The following is an 18,709-nucleotide window of genomic DNA, read 5'->3' on the forward strand; positions in this document are numbered from 1 at the left end:
GCGTCAAGGTGAGCCGAGCGAGTCGGGCACGCTGGCACGGAGAGCTCGCCACAGTTTGAGGCTCGGCGTGCCATTGTGGGCCAGCGTGAAGCTGTTTTTGACAGCAGCCATTACGGCAAATAATTGAACAGCAAATGAAGACAAATGATATGATTGCGGAGCACGTCCCAGCAGTCAATCCACTATCTAGGTGGTTCCCATTCAAAGCCATTGATCAGCTTTATAACCTAAGTAGCTGGCCAGGAAACTAAATGGTGGCGATCAATGCTATTTAACAGATTATTGACTGCTGACTGGTTGCCTGGGATCAAAACAGAGAGGAGGGGGTGAAAAAAATAAGTAAATAGAGGAACGGAATGAAAACACATGAAATTGGAATCGGTTCCTTTGCTTCAGTGATGATAAATGGGAAAGAAAAATACTGAGACAGCAGAGAGAGGGGAGCAGGAGCGAGGTCGCTCTTTTGGTGTGTGTGGCTGAATGTGCATGATCATGTGCATTTAATGAAGAAAGCAAGTAAAGAAGCCAGAAAAAAAGGAAATAAGAAAGAACGCCCAGTCTGCATACTGTCGCTCTTTAAAGGTGGTCTCAAGCATCATTTGTGGTTGGAGGTGGCCCGCGTTCACGAGTCTGGCATTTCCCATGACGGCTGCAAACCCGAAAACTCGTGCTCGAGGAGAAACCGGCTACGAAAGGAGAAACCTGCCCGAAAATCAGCCGGCACTTTCTACTCGTCTTTGTTCAGCTGATCCTTGATGGAGCTTTCAAGCGGCGCAGACGTACCGCAATTACATCCTTTTGACCGCGCGCTCCTTCACGTGTTTCCACTGTCTCCGTTTACGGTACGTGAGCCAGACTCGAGCCGGCGCTCGGCTTATCGGGCCTCTGGCTGGTGAGAGAGCTTCACGTCTCTGTCGGCGTAAAGTGGCTTCAGCCAAAGCCGAGAGAGAAGCTGAGCGGGGGAAACCTGCACCTACATCTATGTGTGGGGGTAAGGACGTCCGACAGCCCCAAATCACTGTACTGTTTAATACACACAGCAGTGTGTTACCATGGTGACTGGGCCCAGCTCTGGGGCCTGACTCATATTTGTGTGTATGTGTGTGTCGTGTGCACTGTACTGCCTGCACTGGAGGATATACAGGCATGTAAATCTGACTGAACCTCAGGTTTGGCTCGGCTTTATTTGTGATTGTCGTCCAACACTTTCATCTTTGCAACATTTCCTGAAATTTGCTTGAAAATAAAAAACAGACTTGAGCTGCGAAGGGAGGAAAATAAAAAAATTTTTTTTTAAAAGAAGCCAAAAAGTGTCCGAGCCTCAGTGAATCACTGTCTGCGTGCGAGTGTGGATGCAGACTTAAATATGGCTTCAGCAGTGGATTTAGTGTGTGTGTGTGTGTGTGTGTGTGTGTGTGTGTGTGTGTGTGTGTGTGTGTGTGTGTGTGTGTGTGTGTGCGTCTCCCAGCTTGCTTCTGCTTGTGCATGTGTGTGTGCCTTTGTGCGTACTCACTCCCCTTGCCTTTTCTCAGTTCAGCAGAACCTCATTAATTCAGCAGGAATGGAAATCATTTCTGCATGGAGTGCACAGGAGACAGAAAGAGATGGAGAGGAAGACGCATGGAAGGGTGGGGTGGTGGGGTGGCGGGCCACAATGAACACTCACATTTCTTCATTTTTCTTTGCTGAAAATCATCCAGTTTCGGGAAATCATTTCCAGATTAATAGCATAATAAATTAATAGTATTACTCATGATGAGAATCCAACATTTACAGTATTTTAATACTATCTAATCGCAATTAAATGACGCTCTGATTTACTCATTTGTTCATCACAACTCCTGGGAAATAACACTTATGTCTAATCTCTGCCTTTATGTATTTAGATTTAAATCTCATAAGATTTATACAGTGTGTCGGACTGGACAAACAACCAAATATAGCAAATGTCCAGATGGATACATTAATAAAAAGGTAATCTTCCTTATGTAGCAACAGATCAGAGCAGAGCCTCCTCCGTCCCTCCCTCTCTCCATCCTGCAGCCCGCCACCAGACAATATGGAACAGACAGTAATCTGGCCATGCACTGAGGAGATTACAGCATCCACAGAGCAGTTCAGCACAGAAGAGAGCAACTCTGGCGACGGTCCACGCCGTGAGGACACGAAGCAGGAATCCACAGTATAGTTTATCCAAGCAAACTGAAGTGGCCCAGCTATTCAAAGAAACTCCTCTCTCTTTCTCCCTCACGCTCACAAGGCAGTGGCTGGTCCCACACACTCCTTCAATGAAAGCTGACCTTTTCAGTGTGCAACAGAGTGCAGTGCAGTGCAGTGCAGTGGATCTCTGGCCCAAATGTCACTTTTTACACTAAAGATCTGATGTGGTGTAAAAAAAAAGAAACGAGAAAGAGCAGAGAGGACGCACACGAGGAGTAACACGTGTGCGCATCCCTGTGCAACTCTTGGTCTTTTCACAAGCACGCATGGCTCTGTGAGCACGAGCAAAAGCTTGAACAGGTCCAAGCATCCAGTCAATAGTGAAACAGATGTGCTGCCCTATTTATCCACTGAACTTAATCATGGGAGATATAAATAACTGATCTAAAGGCTTAGATCCAGACAGCTCAACGGAGGTTGGAAGTTCACACGTCGCTGTTGTTGCTAAGTACACGATGTGGATTTTTGGATTTTCCGACTCTCTCGGAAGAATTAACCCCAAACGGCAGCAGGGGCAGGGTTTGCTCTGATTTCAGGGGAACAACATCAAACATATGCCCAAACAGACACACTAATAATAATGGTCTATGTTTACTATAAAAATTGCAGACATTTTCTAATAACAAACTCCTTATCTTTTCCTGCTGGAGACAGTCAGTTCTTTATGAAAGGGACTCTGTGCCACAAATAAGCACTTTTAGGTCCTCTTTTTTTAAGGCTACCTTTAAACCAGCTCTCGTCTGATTGGCTGCCCCTCGTAAAACAGGGAACTGAACAGCAGGTGAGTGTCTGCAGTGACAGCCAGAGCCATGCGGCTGAGATGATTACCATGGGAACTTTGCTCTTTCTGACATCACACAGAGCCAAGCCTGTATAGGCTCTGTACGATAACTGTAGATATATTTCAGGAAATATAAAAAAAAACAAAACACATAACAGATTATTTAAACTAACAAACAGTTAACAGATAAATACGTCACAAAAAACCCAGCCTCACAGTGCAGCAAAGATGGCCTCTGTCCTTAAACCCAAACGCCGCTGAGCTTCTTCAGTGTGTCGCTGTAAAGCAGCCAAAGCTGTTTTTAGAAGTGGAATCGCAGTGACATCGCTACGTAAAAGAGCGAGGTGGAGCAAGTACTACAACATTCGACTCAAGGTTTCATCTTTTTTTCCACTTTTGTTTGCAGTTATGAATGAAAAGAAATCGCGGGAGTATTTCAAGATCTGCCCACCACCCAAAAAAGAACTCTGAAATAGTTCCCGTGAATATTAACTCATTACAACTAATTTAGAGGTTTCCATTAGCCATGACAGGTTATTATTAGATGCATAACTCATAGGTACATGGGTACAAATCAAACTTTCTACCTGTATTTAATGAAGGAGGCCAATCTTAAAATAATATTGTTCGATAGCTAACGCTGTAGTTGCTTGGGAAAGCTACTTTTCTCTTCTTTAATCGAAGTAAGAGTGGCTGATGAAGGAACTGAAGAGGAGAAGCAGACAGAAAGCGAGAGCTCTGAGCTCAAATGAGAACCAGAAAAGGAAGATGCTGAATTAAAAGAAAAGACTTGACCTTATAAAATGGCCACAAACGGAAAACATGCTGACTTTAAACTGTGTAATCTGAACAAGGTGTCGCTCTCTCTGCACATACATGCTGTTCTTAAAGCGACTTACCGCCCTATAATAATGATAAATATATCATATTTCCTTTGGAAAAAAGGAAAAGTTTAGTTGGTGAGTGTAGCTGAAATTAAACTGACTGTAACTGATGCACAAAGTCTTGCAGGAACAAGAAAAAAGCACATTGGATGTATTTAGAGTTGTGCACATTTTGAGACATTTTCACACGTGCAGCGCCGAATTTTGAGACTTTACCCAGCAGAGTGGACATTAAGTGTTTGGGTTTTTTTTTTAAATTTGCCAGCTCTCTGCTAGAAAGTCTTGCTAACGTCCAGGCGAGCCGATGTGAGAATATTCCCGGTAATTGTGAATTCACAGCGAACGACTCGATTTCCCAGACATTGTCCAAAGTTCATGTGTGAAAACAGCGACAGAAATGCAAAAGTGTTTGAGACCTAAGAATGAACAGCAAACATGCACGGGCTGAAATCGACACATTTTTAATTTTAATAATTAGGAGGGCTATTATTTATCTGGCATCTAATAAAACTGCTGCGGTGCAGTTTATCCGAAGACCGGGACGTCCCCATCCACTGTTTTTAACCTAACATATTTACGTACTTTAAGGTTAAAACAGGTAAACAAATATATATATGCATATCTATGAAATAGGCAGATTGATTTAAAGCACTAAATCTGAAAAGTTACAAGAGATGAGGAGTTGTATCATAAAAGCAGACTAATAAAAAGAAGGAGCAGCTTACTGTTGCATTAGTAAAGGTGTACTGAGACAGAGAGAGGGAGGAGGGAACAGATGAAGGTGTAGTAATAAAAAGGGGGAGGGCTGAGGTTATAATGGTGGAGCGAGTGGAGAGCTGAAGGAGCCAGGTGTGGCAGCAGCCACAGAGGTAATCAGTGGGCCAATGGGGAGTCATTCCACTCAGAGCGAACTGGCTGCCGAAGTACCTGGAATAAAAATAATCATTACACCGCATTAAAGTCACTGTCTGTAAATATACCCCGAACAGCAGTAAAGCATGCCTGCCACGGCTCCTGCTATCAGGACACCTTAACGCGCGCACACGTGAATTTCTAAATGCAAACAACATAAATGCAAATACTTCAGAGGATGCGAAGTCGTCTCTCTGCACAAATGGCGTAAAAAAGAAAAAAAAAATCAGCCCCCCTGCTGATTCTGCAACATTCATCCCGTCATTACCAAGACGAGCTTTTAACAGAAGCAAACTGTTCTCCAAACATAACTCAACCAACTCAAAGCACATTCATTATCCCCCCCCTATAACTTATAAGTGTTATTTTAGCAACAGAAACCCCAACAGAGGCTTGAATTGGATCTCTCTCGCACATTTATTCCGCCTCTCAGTATTGCTGCCTTTGGAAAATGAGGATTAAGTCTGCATTTGGGAGAATTTAAATTGCAAATAAGGCTTTGTAATTGTTTTAGTCTTTAATCCTAGCAGGGAGGGCCTCACTGTAATGCAAAGTTGAGACAGGCGAACATCTCAGGCATTCATCTGAGGAAGGTCTGTGTTTGTGTCACCCCTCGCTTCAATGAGACTTAATAAGAAGGGCGTCCAATCGGCATCACGCGCTCGCACACACACACAGCCATGAACACGTGCATGCACTCACCAGAACGCGCGCACACACACATGCACACATACACACCAACCAACGGGCTTAGGGCCGCCAGTTTATTTTGGTTGTGAGTTTGGGTGCCCAGCTGGTACTTGAGACTGGTGGACTGGCAGAGCAGTAGGAGACAGCAGACACACACACACACGCACACACACACACACAGTTCCAGGGACACACTGTGCCAAGCTGCAATGTCTGCCAGTTACAAGCCTGCCCACTGCTACAAAGAGAGGCAGAGGAGAAAGGGCAGGATAGACTGTGTCTGTGTGTGCATGTGTGTCTGTGTGTGTGTGCATGCATGAGAGAGAAGAGCGATGTGAGAGTGGACAAAGATATGAAAAAGAAAACAAAAAGCCGAGGAGCATCTTTTAGAGAAATTACGGTGTTTGAAAGGATAAGGCTCAAAGTGTCTGAGAGGAAAAAAGACTAACATGAGGGAGGAAGTGAAAAGACTTCCTCTGAAAGTTGCCACAAACTGTTAGTTTCTCAAAGCAATTTAAAGCTGCCGCTCCAAATTTGCAATGTTTGAATTAACCAGATCATATCATGGATGAACAGGTGAGTGCTAGTCACTGAGAAAAACTCAGGTTATGTAAAAGTTAAGCTGGTTTCTAACTTAGTTTTCATGGGATGCAGTTGGCTGTCAGTGGGAACAACCATAAATAATCATGGGAGGAAGCTCAGTATTCCATAGAAACCAGGTGTGGCAGGAACGACGTGCCCACTTCCAGGTTCAGGAAGGATTTTGTGCTAAACACATACTGTCTGGCCACCACAATTCAGGTGAGTGATGATCTCAAATGTTTTTACTCAAAGCGATTTCCGTTTTCTTTTTTTACACTTTTTGTCATTTCTAGTCTGAATGAAAAGTTCTATTAGTTTTCTATTCACCCAAAAGGCCAAAAGGCATAAACTGAACATGATTCAGGACCGTAAAGGACGGCACGCTTTAAAGAAAAGACGCAAGGCCATGAGAGGAAGAGAAACTGACTTCTGAAAGCAGACCTGCCCTTGATACCGCTTCATTCAATCTCCATATCTTATGAAAGATATCTCTATTGATCCCTTGCATAACCTGGGTTGCTTTCTTTACTTGCAATTGCTGTTACGCACGCACCGCATGCGGTCTTATCTTGACCTGAAATATTTAATATTTAATGCTCATTTAATCTATTATCTTACTGATTTTTGTGTCCTCACACACTTAAACACAACCTCCCAGTTCAGTGCGTCTCTTATTTGCACAGTTTGACAAACTTGTGACGACATCATCAGAAGCGATCGTCTCAGGAAGCCCTGACCTGCATGGGAGGTTCTCCCGTGCCTTCCAGGTTATACACGCTGGCCCGTCCTCCATCAACCTATTTGAAATGTTTGCCTCTCCTTGTCAAAACCTTTGAGTCAGTTCATGACACGCTAAATTTCTCAAAGGATAGCAAATGTGTACTTGTTGACCTGAACAGAAGGAAACAATGATGGTCGACTTTAAAATCAGACTCTTGTCACTGATGAAAGCTGACTTAATTATGAATCTTGGTTAAAAGAAGGAAACGGCTTCTCGATTCGCAGTTAAACCAACGCAGTTAAACATAGCTTTCACTCGTATCTGTCTGACAATCCTTGCAACCGCCGTCAACGTTTTAGATCTAATGAGGAGCGGCAGTAATGGAGCGCTCCGAGCTTTTCTCTGGGAGGAGAGAACGGGGGAGCGCCACAGCTGGGAAAGCTGACTGGAGACCAGCAGAGTCGTTTCACTTTGAAGAAATTTACTCAGTGAAACAGTAAAATCGACAGTAACCACACACTCGTCTAAGCTTCTACCAGGTTGTTCTGCCCTCTCCTCTGAGACTTGGGACACAAAGTTATAAAAACACAGAGTCAGAGCAGCCTGCCAAAGGAAAGTTCAAAGTAAGCAGAAACAAAGACAGCAGAAGCATCATAATTGCAGTAATTTATGCCGTTCCGAGCCGGACGGTGTGTTTTTACACAATGGATAAATGGATGTGGTTTGGAAGTCGCCGGTGTCAGGGAGCTTCAAAGATGGTGAGAAAGAGGGGAGGGAGTGAATGTGTGTGTGTGCGTGCGTGCGTGCGTGCGTGCGTGCGTGCCAGCAGGCTTGCGTGATGCAGGCTTGCCAAGAGAAGCATCGCAGGCACCCCCAGCACGGAAGGTCGCCCTCAAACTTCCAGCCCCCTGACAAATTGCTCACTTCAATTCTCCACAGTAAACTGGTTACAGTCGAGGGCAAACAAGTGATGAATGCTGCTTTTTTTAATTATTGAGCCATAATTTGTTTCCTGAAAATGACTAAACTGAAAGAGAATTGGCAGCGTTCACCCGCTAGTTTCATTGGGAGAGATAAACAAATGCCCCAAGGAGTTTTCACTATTCCCCTGAATGTAGTATTCATTTAAAGCATTCGTTTAAATTTTATGGATGATGATGTTGCAACTAAGAGGGTATTCATGGGTAACTGGGTTAGGGAAATTAAATGGGACTGGGTTGGAAATCTGCATGCAAGGAGGGAAAGTATACGCTGCAGGGCCTGGCTTCTACAATAACTTTGCGCGGGCAGATTGATGGCATTTACGCTGCTCTGGCTAGTGGGACGCAAAGCATAGCTAGTACCAAAACTCAGATAAACTGCAAAACATGCAGACTTCAAAAAGAGTCCCTAGTGCCTTCGCACACCTCATTCTCCCTGCACAGAAACATCCCCTCCCCGCCTCTGTCCTCGGATGGTCCTCTGCATCCGTCCATGTCCCGGTCTGTCCCTGTCAAACACAGATCCAGCGGCTCGTGCTTACATAGCTGAGATCAAATGCTAAAACGCAGCTCGGTTTAAGCTTGCCCAGAATGAACCTGCAAGGAAGGGAATCATAAGCAACATTTGATCTTCTGCTTCTGTCACTTGCAGACCTCCAGCCGAACACGCACGCAGCTTGAGGGCAGCACTTTCAGGCTTTGCTGCCTTCCTCAGATAGCGAAAGGTATACACAGACAGAGGAGCCGACCGGCCTTTTTCATTTAGACTGTAACAACGGTAAACAACGGCACACAAAGACGGCGTCCTCTCGCTCAGCGCCCGTCTGCCTGCAGCCTGCACTCCACGCACTGTTTGATATTAAAAGACGACACGGGCGTGAACAGAGGAGGCGGTGGCGGTGGCAGAAAGGTAGAGAAGACGGGAGACGGACAGGAATGGAGACACAATGCTGTGGCACACCATGGTGTGTAGGCTATATTTAAAGTGAAAACAGCCAGCAGAATCTGTGAGAGGAAGATATCGCCGTGCCAACGCAGACTCCAGTCCTCTGCGTTCTCTCTCGCTTTCTGTCCTCATGCCTCCATCCATACCTACTCTGCCTATATTATGGATGTTATTATTATTCCTGCATGTCGTCATGTCGCCCCTGCTTCTCTCCTTCCCCCGAGCAAGGAAGCGGGCACTGCTGGCACCCAGCCAGATTACCCAATCAATCTCCTGTGAGAGGGAGGGAGGGCGGCGAAGGAGAGAGGGGGAGGAATAAGAAAGAGAGCGTGGAACAGAGAGGAAGGCAAAGAAAGCACGGCGGGAGGGGGTTGGAGGATGGCGAAAAAGACCTGAGAGGAACTGAAGCAGGAAAAAAAAAACGGTGCAGGATGAGTAAATTTCATGAAAAAAAAAAAAGGACGGGGACAAAGAGCGCTTTGACAGGGAAGGAAGGTTTCATGCAGACGTGTGGCATAAAAAAATGGCAAGTGAGCACCTGGTAACGTAGTGAGTAGCAATGATGAAAAAAACCACACAAAATCCCACACAGAGTCCAGACAAAGGCTTGGCCATCAACGCTTGTTTACAGAGCGCAGCTCCTCCCATCGTGCCACCTGTTACTGTGGTCGAGCCTAACAAATGTTTAACCCGCTCAAAGAATAGCCAGGCAACAGCCAACACTGCATCTCCATCTATCTACGGTCTGCAAACGGCATGCTGGGAAGAGATCAGATTAGGGCTGCGGCACTCATTTTCCTGGTTGAAGTGACTCAGTGTAGAGCAGAAGCAAGAAGTTAATTACTCAATCAACCGGTCAACCAACAGAAAATATACTGACAACTGTTTGACTGTCATTAATCTGTTAGTCTTTTAATAAAAGCAAATATGATTTCAGAATGGTGAAACAAGACTAAGTAATGTCTCCTTGGTCTCTGAAAAACACTGGCAGGGAATATTTTCTGACTTTTTTGACATCAATCAAGAACGTAATTAGCAGACAAACTGAAAATTTTAAAAAAAAAAATTTAAATGGAAGTTTTGCTGATGTAAAGACAGAACGTCAAAGAGGGACTGCACTTTCAAAATGTTAAAATTTTCTGTCGATCAAACAATCAAATATGCAGCTAATGCTCGAGCGCCTTATCATGTTCACGAGGGCTTTCATGACGGTTTTCTTAATGCGCTCTATTTCGGGAAGAGGTGAAACGTTCAAAGCTGAATCCCTGTTTTTGACTCCTCCATCTCAGCCATTATCGTGACAGTTTGCATCAGTAAGCCGAGAGCTGAGAGGAGTCAGTGAAGCACTGCGACGTGAGTGACGCACTTGTGGCACTAAATCCGTGTCGCTCTGCAGGCGGTGAACCCGGATTGGCGTGAATCGCAGATGTTTGGGGTTGCGACCTCTGGCTGGGGCAAAGCAAAATGTCTGCAGCAGCGAGGCGAGCGGATCGCTTCCTGAAAGACTGTTTGTTTGAGACTGCAAGTGCATGCACGCGTGTCTGAGATGGAGAAGACAGCGACTCATTCTCTGTGTGTGTGCGTGCTCGTCCGTCAATATGTATGCTTTCTTCATCACAAAGCTCGCGTGCTTTAATCATTCATATTGAGTTACTAAAGACGTGCCATGTTCTTATAATCAAACACATTTCCTCAACAAAGTGCTCTTTTGAGGAACATCCAAATTCCAGCAGAAAAGAGGACCATGAGATGCGCGGATCTCTTTTAGGAAATAAACGTGATTAAAGGGCGACGTGAAGAGGAAGGACAGAAACACAATTCCGACAATTAAGACGACAAGAGCGAACACTCAAATGACTTTACAGAGGTACAAGACTTCAGGCTGTTCCAGCTCTTTATGATACGGCATCATCTCGCTTACTTTGAGTGCGTGTATTCATTTGCATGAGAGCGTGTGGGAGTGGGATATGCACACAAGCGCTGCTGCAAGTGGGAATGTTTACGTGAGAGTGTCTACGATAGCAGATTCGCCATTCAAGGGTGAAAGCAACCAGCTACCCTTCTAGTCAGAGGCCTCCAGTTCTGGGAGGGAGGCCAGGGCTCCAATCCCACCACATTCCCCTGGATTAGCTGTCAACCAGTCCCCAGATCTGGGGATTAGCACATTATATTCCATTATCTTTCCCAAACTGGAGAGTCCACAAAGTCTACATCATTGCTCTCAGAGGGGGCCAGCAGGACAGGGCTGAGTAAGAGGTGCCTTCAAATCGGGCCAAATTGAGCCAAACTGAGCTGAGCCAAACCAAATCTGTAACTAAGACAGTACTCCGACTCAGCGTTGCCTGGCAACCAAATTAGTTTGAGGAAACAAATAAGCAAACTGTGTTTCTAGATATCAATTTTATGGCACTTTGCTGATATTTTCTCATTGTTATCCACAGCAAAGTGACAGCGTACACCTCTATAGAGGCCAGGCAGACCATAAATTACATGTAAGAAGAAGCATTAATAAAAACAAAAGCAATCCTGGTTTATCTCACACACGTTCCCCTTCCACCGCTCCTGCTGAGCTGCACACAGAGTGGAGTGCGCGGCTCCCGGGAGCCGTGTTGTTTTTCACTCCGTGATCCGGGCGGACTCGGGGGAGCGAGGGAGCCGTTATCAGCAAGGGGCCTTGATAGAGACTCGATCGGGCCGTCAGTCTGCGGGGACCGAGGAGCCAGAGTTAATCAGAGGCAGACAGACCCCTCGTCACCCTGGGGATTCACGCGCTTCGACCCCGATGCTCTGGCTCTCGCCGTCACGCAGACGCACAAAGACACGTGCGGGAATGGTCACAATAGCACATGTTCTTACTCGCACCTTGTCGTGCACTGTCAGAGCCTCCGCCACACCCTCTACGCTTTATTAGGACTCCTACGCCAAAACAACTCTGCAACTTTATTTAGCAAAGCATGAATTCAAAGCAGCATAATTTATAGTTTTCTTTTATAATAAGGTAGCACGAGGTCCACGATTACCGACTTAAACTTTCTTTCTTTCTTTCTTTTTTCAATTACCGACTCAAACTGACGGCACACGTTTTTCTTTCCTTTTGACCTTTGGCCTGGATTTTCAAGCACATTCTATTGTCGGCGTTGACATAAAACACTAAACAGTAAAGTTAATGCTGTAAAGACGATATTTTAACCCAGGTGCAGTCTTTTTGTCCTAAACATCACTAACTAGTTTTGTGGCTATACCAAACCAGTGAGTGAAAGCAAAGGTGAAAAGTGAAAGTATGTAAACATAAGATAAAACAGACAGCTGCTTCTCATAAATATAGTTGTTTCTGCCTCTCAAACACGCCTACCTATGTTGATATAGAGAATTTGCTCTTCATAGCATACACTAAATTAATTGCAGGAGCTATAAATAGCCGCCTGCTTTCCTTGTGTGAACTGATGCCTTTTTGTCTCTTATTTGTATTACAGCCTTTCCTTTTCCTCTCTGCTGTGGTCCTCGCCAGGGCGATAACCTGCATGACATTTTTGCACTTTTTGCCATTCACGATTACAGATTTGAGACCGTTTCTTTTCCCCACTTCTCAGGTGAGCGTCTGAGTTTTAAATTCTGTGAAATTTGTGCTTCTTTCTTGTGTTTCTTTTAATTGCTGTGTCCAATAACTTGAGGTGCAAACACTGATTTTATATGCCATTGATTAAATAAGGAAGTACGTGGGTACAATGATTTATAAAAGAGGACCCTGCGTAAAATGAAGTTTTTCTACACTTTCTTTTTCGTTGGATTTGTATTCAGATTTCTGCATTTGTGTGCAAACAGTTTCCTGCACCTTGTGTCTATCTCAAATCGGAAGGCTGCACTAGCTTTTTTTGAAAGCTTGTGAAAAACACCTGCACATCGCATGCATCATCAGGCGAAACCATAAAATGACTTTAAACTCCTAATCGCAGCAAATCAGCAGTCGCGAGCTGAGAGTTCGCACAGGCTGACCATGTGAACTTGAGTGAGGTCGAAGATCAAAAACAGAGCGTCTCAGCAGTTCTAAATGCTCATCAAGTTCCCCTTTAGGATGCGTTTATCACTTTACCACAACACCAACAGAGCACCTGCCTCCTCTCTCTACCTATCTTTACTATATTTTAGTAAAAACAAGCTCAATATACTTCTGAACCTCTGATTCACATCAGCACTTTAACCCCTAAACTGCAGCTTGACTCTATGTTTTGTCTATGCAGTCCAATGTCGAGGAGCAGCAGCAGCGATTCGGATTCTCAGCTAACCAGTTTACGCAAACGAAGACTGAAACACGTTTAAAATATGTCGGCAGGTTGGCAGAATTTCAAGCCAGAGGTTCAGACATATATTGACCAGGGCTGTCAAACCAGAGCCGTTAAATAGCTGACATGCAGGTATCCAGCTGGCCTACCTCTGGAGAAAGGTGTAGGAAATTATATGGCATTTAGATTAATTAGACACAGTTGTCAGATTTAATTAACTACTAGGTTTAATTAACCATGTAATTAATCTTATGGTGGTCCAACACATGCACACACACAGAGACGAGGCGAGGAGATGCACACATCAACTAGTGCCCGCGCAGACATGCATGGTACATGCGCGACAGATGTAATCTGTTCAGCTGACAAGCACTCGCACTTTTGCCGTCAAACCTCATAAGAGAGTTCAACTGGACGGGTGACAGGCTACAAGTTAAAACAGCCTGAATGAAACGCGGATGGCGAGAACCGCACCTCTAATCCATTTCAGGTTTAACTTCTGCCCGGGTGGAACGATAATCTCGCAGCTGAAGCAGTCTGTCCAGTCAACATCCGCACACCGTGTAATCCTTACTCAAATATACACCACGCGGCATGATGCAAATATTTATCATAGTGTGGACAAGCCAAAAGAGAAAACCCTTGCAGCTAAAGAACAAAAAAACAATTTGAAAAAAGATGACAAAGTGAGGAGGTTAAGCCTGCGTGGTCCGCAGTCACGAGAAAACAGACGCTCGCTTTGTGCTGGCCTGCAGAAAACGTGCACGTTTGATCTACTGGTCTGATTGTGCAGAAGACAGGGGTCACGGGGGGCTCAGGCCCTGACCTTGCAGCACCCGGGCCATCCTCTGCCACAACTATCATAAGCAGCTATTGTGTGCAAATGTGTGTGTAGATGTAATGGTGCGATCAACCAGCTGCTTCATGTGATCTGACCTTTACTGAAGCCACGAGTGGAACGATAAATAGTCAGGCAGTACTGTGACCTTTAACCTCGGCGACAGATTCACTAGAACAGGAAGTGTGGCCACCAGCTGAGCTGCACCGCTGAAGCAACTGATAGGAAAAATATATGTAATCAGTCAGATCGAGTTAAATATTGACCGTTGCCACAAACACCCTATTGGATTTTAAAAATTCAAAGATGGAAGTCTAAGGGCTTTCCCATAAAATATACAAGTGGTGTTCACGGGTGTTGCATTTTTTAAAAGCATGCCATTTCAGACGTCTGGCTCGCAGCGAGCCCCGTCCACAAACGGAGGCTGCAACCAGGAAGAGCAGACGCGCAGACGGTAAGAAACAAACGTGTCAAAACAAGAACCAGCAGCATTATCTCAAACAGGATAGTCCCTTCTTTCTGATGCACGGTCTGTGTGATCGTGGGTGTTCACGAGCATGTGGATGTGTGTGTACTTGTACGCGGCGGGAGGGTTGGTTAAGTTCACTCACATAGTCATGGAAAGCCTTGGCCTCGCTGGAATGTTCGCACGTCTCCCTCCGGTCCGGGGCAGCGCAGTACAGATCCCAGAATACACTGTGCACACAGGACAGTAACAGCAGTTAGACACTTTCATCTGTAGGCCACAGACACACCAGGTTCATGGCAAAAAGTGGTTAAAACAGAAGTGTTAACAGAAGCAGAAGAATATCATGTAGATGTTTAAAAAGCAGAGCAGGTATAAAATGATTTCTTGATAGCTCAGTTTGAGACAAACTTTTCAAAAATAGACCAAGAAGCCGTCAACGTCAGTATGAGTCACGAGCTCCGGTGACAGCACTTTTCAATGTTGTCTCAACAAAACAATCCAAAGAACATAAAACGGCACCGATGAACCGAAACATCAGTGTGATTGGCTGATTCTTGGCCCTGATTGCAAAAGTTTCTAAGAACATGTGTTTTAAAATTAACAACATTATGATATGAACGAGATATTATGTGATCAAAACGCGTCCAACAGAAACAGCAGAGCTGACCTGACAATGTGGTTGACGATGACAACTGTTAGCTGTGACTAACAATTATTTTCAGTATTGATAAATCTGCTGATCAATGTCTCTACTGTCATCAGAATTTTAAAGGCTGACACCTTTAATTTGCTTGTTTTGTTTTGTCTGACTAGCCGCAGGAAAATAATATTTTGTAGTGAGCGCATCAGATTTGATCATTTTTGCCTTAAAACCATTTAAAATCTCAGCACTTTTCCAGCCACACACACACACACACACACACACACACACACACACACACACACACACACACACACAAACACAAACACACACATACACCACGGCAGGCTTCTCTTTAGCCTCCACACTATCGCGCAGTCCAGCCAGCAGCTCGGGTCCAAATTACCAGGAAGTACCTCCAAATGTTCCCCTCGGCCTGTCCCGGTGACCTGCAGGTTATTGACCAATCAGCTGTGATTATGTTACTTACTGCCCAATCAGCAGTGTTCATATTAGTTAATTAGACCAATCCAACTCCTTCAGGGCATCGGAGGCCACCAGGTCCCGCTCCAAATGGGCCCTTAATTACTGCACTGAAATAAAGGAGTGCTGCTTCTCCTCGGTGCTGACTTCACGGACAGAATATTAAAAACAAGAAATGCTGAAGTCACGAGAGGATTTTTTTTTTTGCCACTTAAAGGTGCAAATAAACTCTAACATGCATTCTTTGTGCTGATGTTAGGAACAGCCGTGACACTTGATGTGACAGACTGCGAAATGGAGCAGAAAATATTAGCTGATCACCCGTAACTGTCAGAGTGGCTCGGCAGCACCCTGTCACATACTGGTCATTTTTCATTGCACAGGATGCGTGATTTTCATGCTTCTGTGTTATTATCTCTTGAATATAGTTATTACAGAACATTGTTGATCAGCAATCTACACATTCCTTCATTGTCCTTTGATTTTTTTTTTAATTTTCTTTGCTATTTGAGGGCGTCAAGGAAACCAGAGTGCAACAATGGGTGTCCTAAAAATAAAAACGAACAATAAACAATAAATTTGAACCCCGCAGCACGAGGTACCAACCTTTCAAAGCATCTGAACTAAAATAGAAATGTGTTATTAGAGTATTTAAAGATTAAAAGGCAGAGTCAGTGCCCTGAGGCGTTCAGTGCGCGCTGGGGTCCCTTCTAGACGAGGCGGGCACCGAGGAACAGGGCGGGACTGTGCAAAGCTGGTGGTGAACACATTGTGCGTGAGTACGCGTGCCTGTGTGTTGTGCCGCCCTTCTGTCACTCGGCAATAAAGCCAGTGTACATTATCATATCTATCGGTTGGTGTTAAAGAGATTGCTGCTCTGTCAGAGACGAGGTGCGGTGTGAAGGCGCGACCATCGCAAATCCAATCAGCTCTCGGGGAAATGAAATGGGACGCGGGTTGCAGTTTGTTACAGAAAAGACACAACCAGGTGCAGTCGCAGGGGTAGGGGAAGGTGATCTAACATCTCCTGGCCTGTGAAGTCTGAAATATATTACGATTTGAACAGCTGACCTGCGTCTGTCTGAGCCGGCGCAGGCAAATCTCATTCTGTCTCTCTGCATAATCTGAAGGAGGATCACTGCCGGAGAGGACTAAACGCGGAAACAAATACTTTCATTTTTCTGATATTATTTCTGAGGTTTTACACTTTTTCTGCATAGAGAGAGGCAGAAAGTGTGAGGAAGTGTTAGATTAACGAGCAAAATCTTTCTAATATTCACCCAATTTAGACCCCATAGGGCAGCTTCAGTGCATCGGTAGGACCGAATCCAGGTATATGTAGAATGGGACCATTGCCGGCGCCTTTTTTTTTTCCTTTTTAATATAGGGCCACCCACATTTAGAAGAATAACACACAGTTGTTGTCCCATCCTTTTCAGAAAAGCTAATCTGTAGAAATGATCTAGGGAGTCAACATTTGCAGTTAATTAGCAACAGCAATCTGTGAGAAATCTTGCACACCCTTGTTATAGTAAAATTTCTATCCAATTATCTAATCATTTCAATCTAATCATCTCATCATGGGAAGCTCTTTATAGTATTATGGGATGTAACTGGTGGTTTAAGCCACATGACTCTGTACAAAGGATGCAAAGTTTAACAGCTCTTACTTTGAAGAGTCACAGGAGAGATTTAAATTACAGCTTGGGGGTCATATAAACTCTTTTATTTATTCAAATCAGAAACGAGACTAAAATATACGAGCCAGCGTGGCCGGCGCACACAAACACGCGCTCTTTGTATCCTGAACAGAGGAGGAGGAAAGGATTAGCGTCCAGCCGTCCAGAAGATGACAATTACTAAAATTAAATGCCATCACGATAATTATTTGCAATTAACTGTGGCCTCACAGAGCCAGTGGTTACAATGTGCTTTTCCAGTACAATAAAGAGGGTAAACAAAGACACTGAAAGACAGCCAGGCAGGCTGCTGGTAGCTGGTTTAATCCTGTGTGCGTCACTCAGTCCGTCGGTCAGTCAGCAGGGAGACGGAAATAAAAATTAAGACAGAGATGGAGATCAGGATGCGGCACGAGTATAAAAGAAAAAAACTCAGCGCATTTATCATTTATCATTTATCATCATCGTGCCTTATAAACCAGAAATGCTCCATGTGCACATTCAACAGTCTGTTTTCTCAACCTTAGGTAGCAGAGAGCGGCCGGAGTCTATCCCAGGGCACGAGGCGAGTTACACCCTGAACAGGTTCCTTGTCCGTCACAGGACCTGCCTTTGGAAATGGTGTAATAATACAGTAACTGTGACTGAAGAAAGTCCTGCAAAACAAACCTGACCCACGAGAAAAATTAAGCTGTCAAACTTGAGACCCAAAGACAAAGAGCCCGCTCACACAGAACAACAGTCACAGAGGCAGTGACTGAGGCTTAGTGATCAAGCTTAATGATGCCCAGAATAATTACGCAGTAACAGCAAAGACATTCGGGCCTCCTCTCCTTGCAGGGGGGATAACTGTGCATGACATGGCTAATAGGAAACATTTTGTCTGTCTAGGAATCCCAAAATAGTATTCTTTCAACTTTCGCTGATTTCACAAACATTTGCAGTTGGTCGACAGAGCAGTATCTGAAAGTCAGACCCCACCACACAGGCCTGGAAACCAGTTGGCAAGAAGGTATATTCACCTATCAGTTGGCGAAGTTGCTGGCAGCCACTGTGTCAAACCAACGCACTGAAATCCACCTCTTTGTGACTAATATCACCTAGTGAGTGCCAGCAACCACTCGCCAATCAATCGGGGAATACACACGGTTGGTTGCCAAGAAGTCTCTAGGCCTGTGTGACTGGAACTAATTCTTCTGGACTGAACCAATTTAAGTTCAGTAAGCGACCTTTTGATAACTTTAGTAAAGTAAGACACCAAATTTCTTTTATAGTGTATTCACACCAAGAAATAACTGACAGAATAAGTAAACCTTTGATTTCAGTTCATCCAACTCTCACACACTGTGCAAAGTTAAATTTGGCTGCAGCAGTAAACAGAAACTGTATGCTTTTCAGATTTTCCAGGTTTCCACTGATTTGACTGTATTAAGTGTGAGTTATAGTAAAGTGCTACCTCCTAGTGTTGCATGTGCATTGCTTGGCCATCACCACTGAAACTAAGACAGTGTTATTAAACTTGGAGCTCATAACTTTTTACTCAAAAAGTATGAAGAAGAGACTTCAAACTTTAAGTCTACACAGACTTCTTAAACTAAGAAAGG

The 18,709-nt window shown here is 44.5% G+C and overlaps 1 protein-coding gene across 2 annotated transcripts in view; it reads right to left on the bottom strand.

Moving 5' to 3' along the window:
- The window catches only part of ssbp4 (single stranded DNA binding protein 4), an 85,527-nt gene that overhangs the window by 45,924 nt on the left and 20,894 nt on the right, over nucleotides 1-18,709 (bottom strand). For both annotated transcript variants that reach the window (XM_084922571.1, XM_084922570.1), the window contains exon 4: nucleotides 14,446-14,530. In XM_084922571.1, coding sequence (XP_084778697.1) covers nucleotides 14,446-14,530 — 85 coding nt within the window. The remainder of the gene's footprint in view (nucleotides 1-14,445; nucleotides 14,531-18,709) is intronic.

This window comes from Perissodus microlepis, chromosome 23, assembly GCF_051167445.1.
Source record: "Perissodus microlepis isolate ML-2025 ecotype Zambia chromosome 23, ASM5116744v1, whole genome shotgun sequence".
NCBI classification, from domain to species: Eukaryota; Metazoa; Chordata; class Actinopteri; order Cichliformes; family Cichlidae; genus Perissodus; species Perissodus microlepis.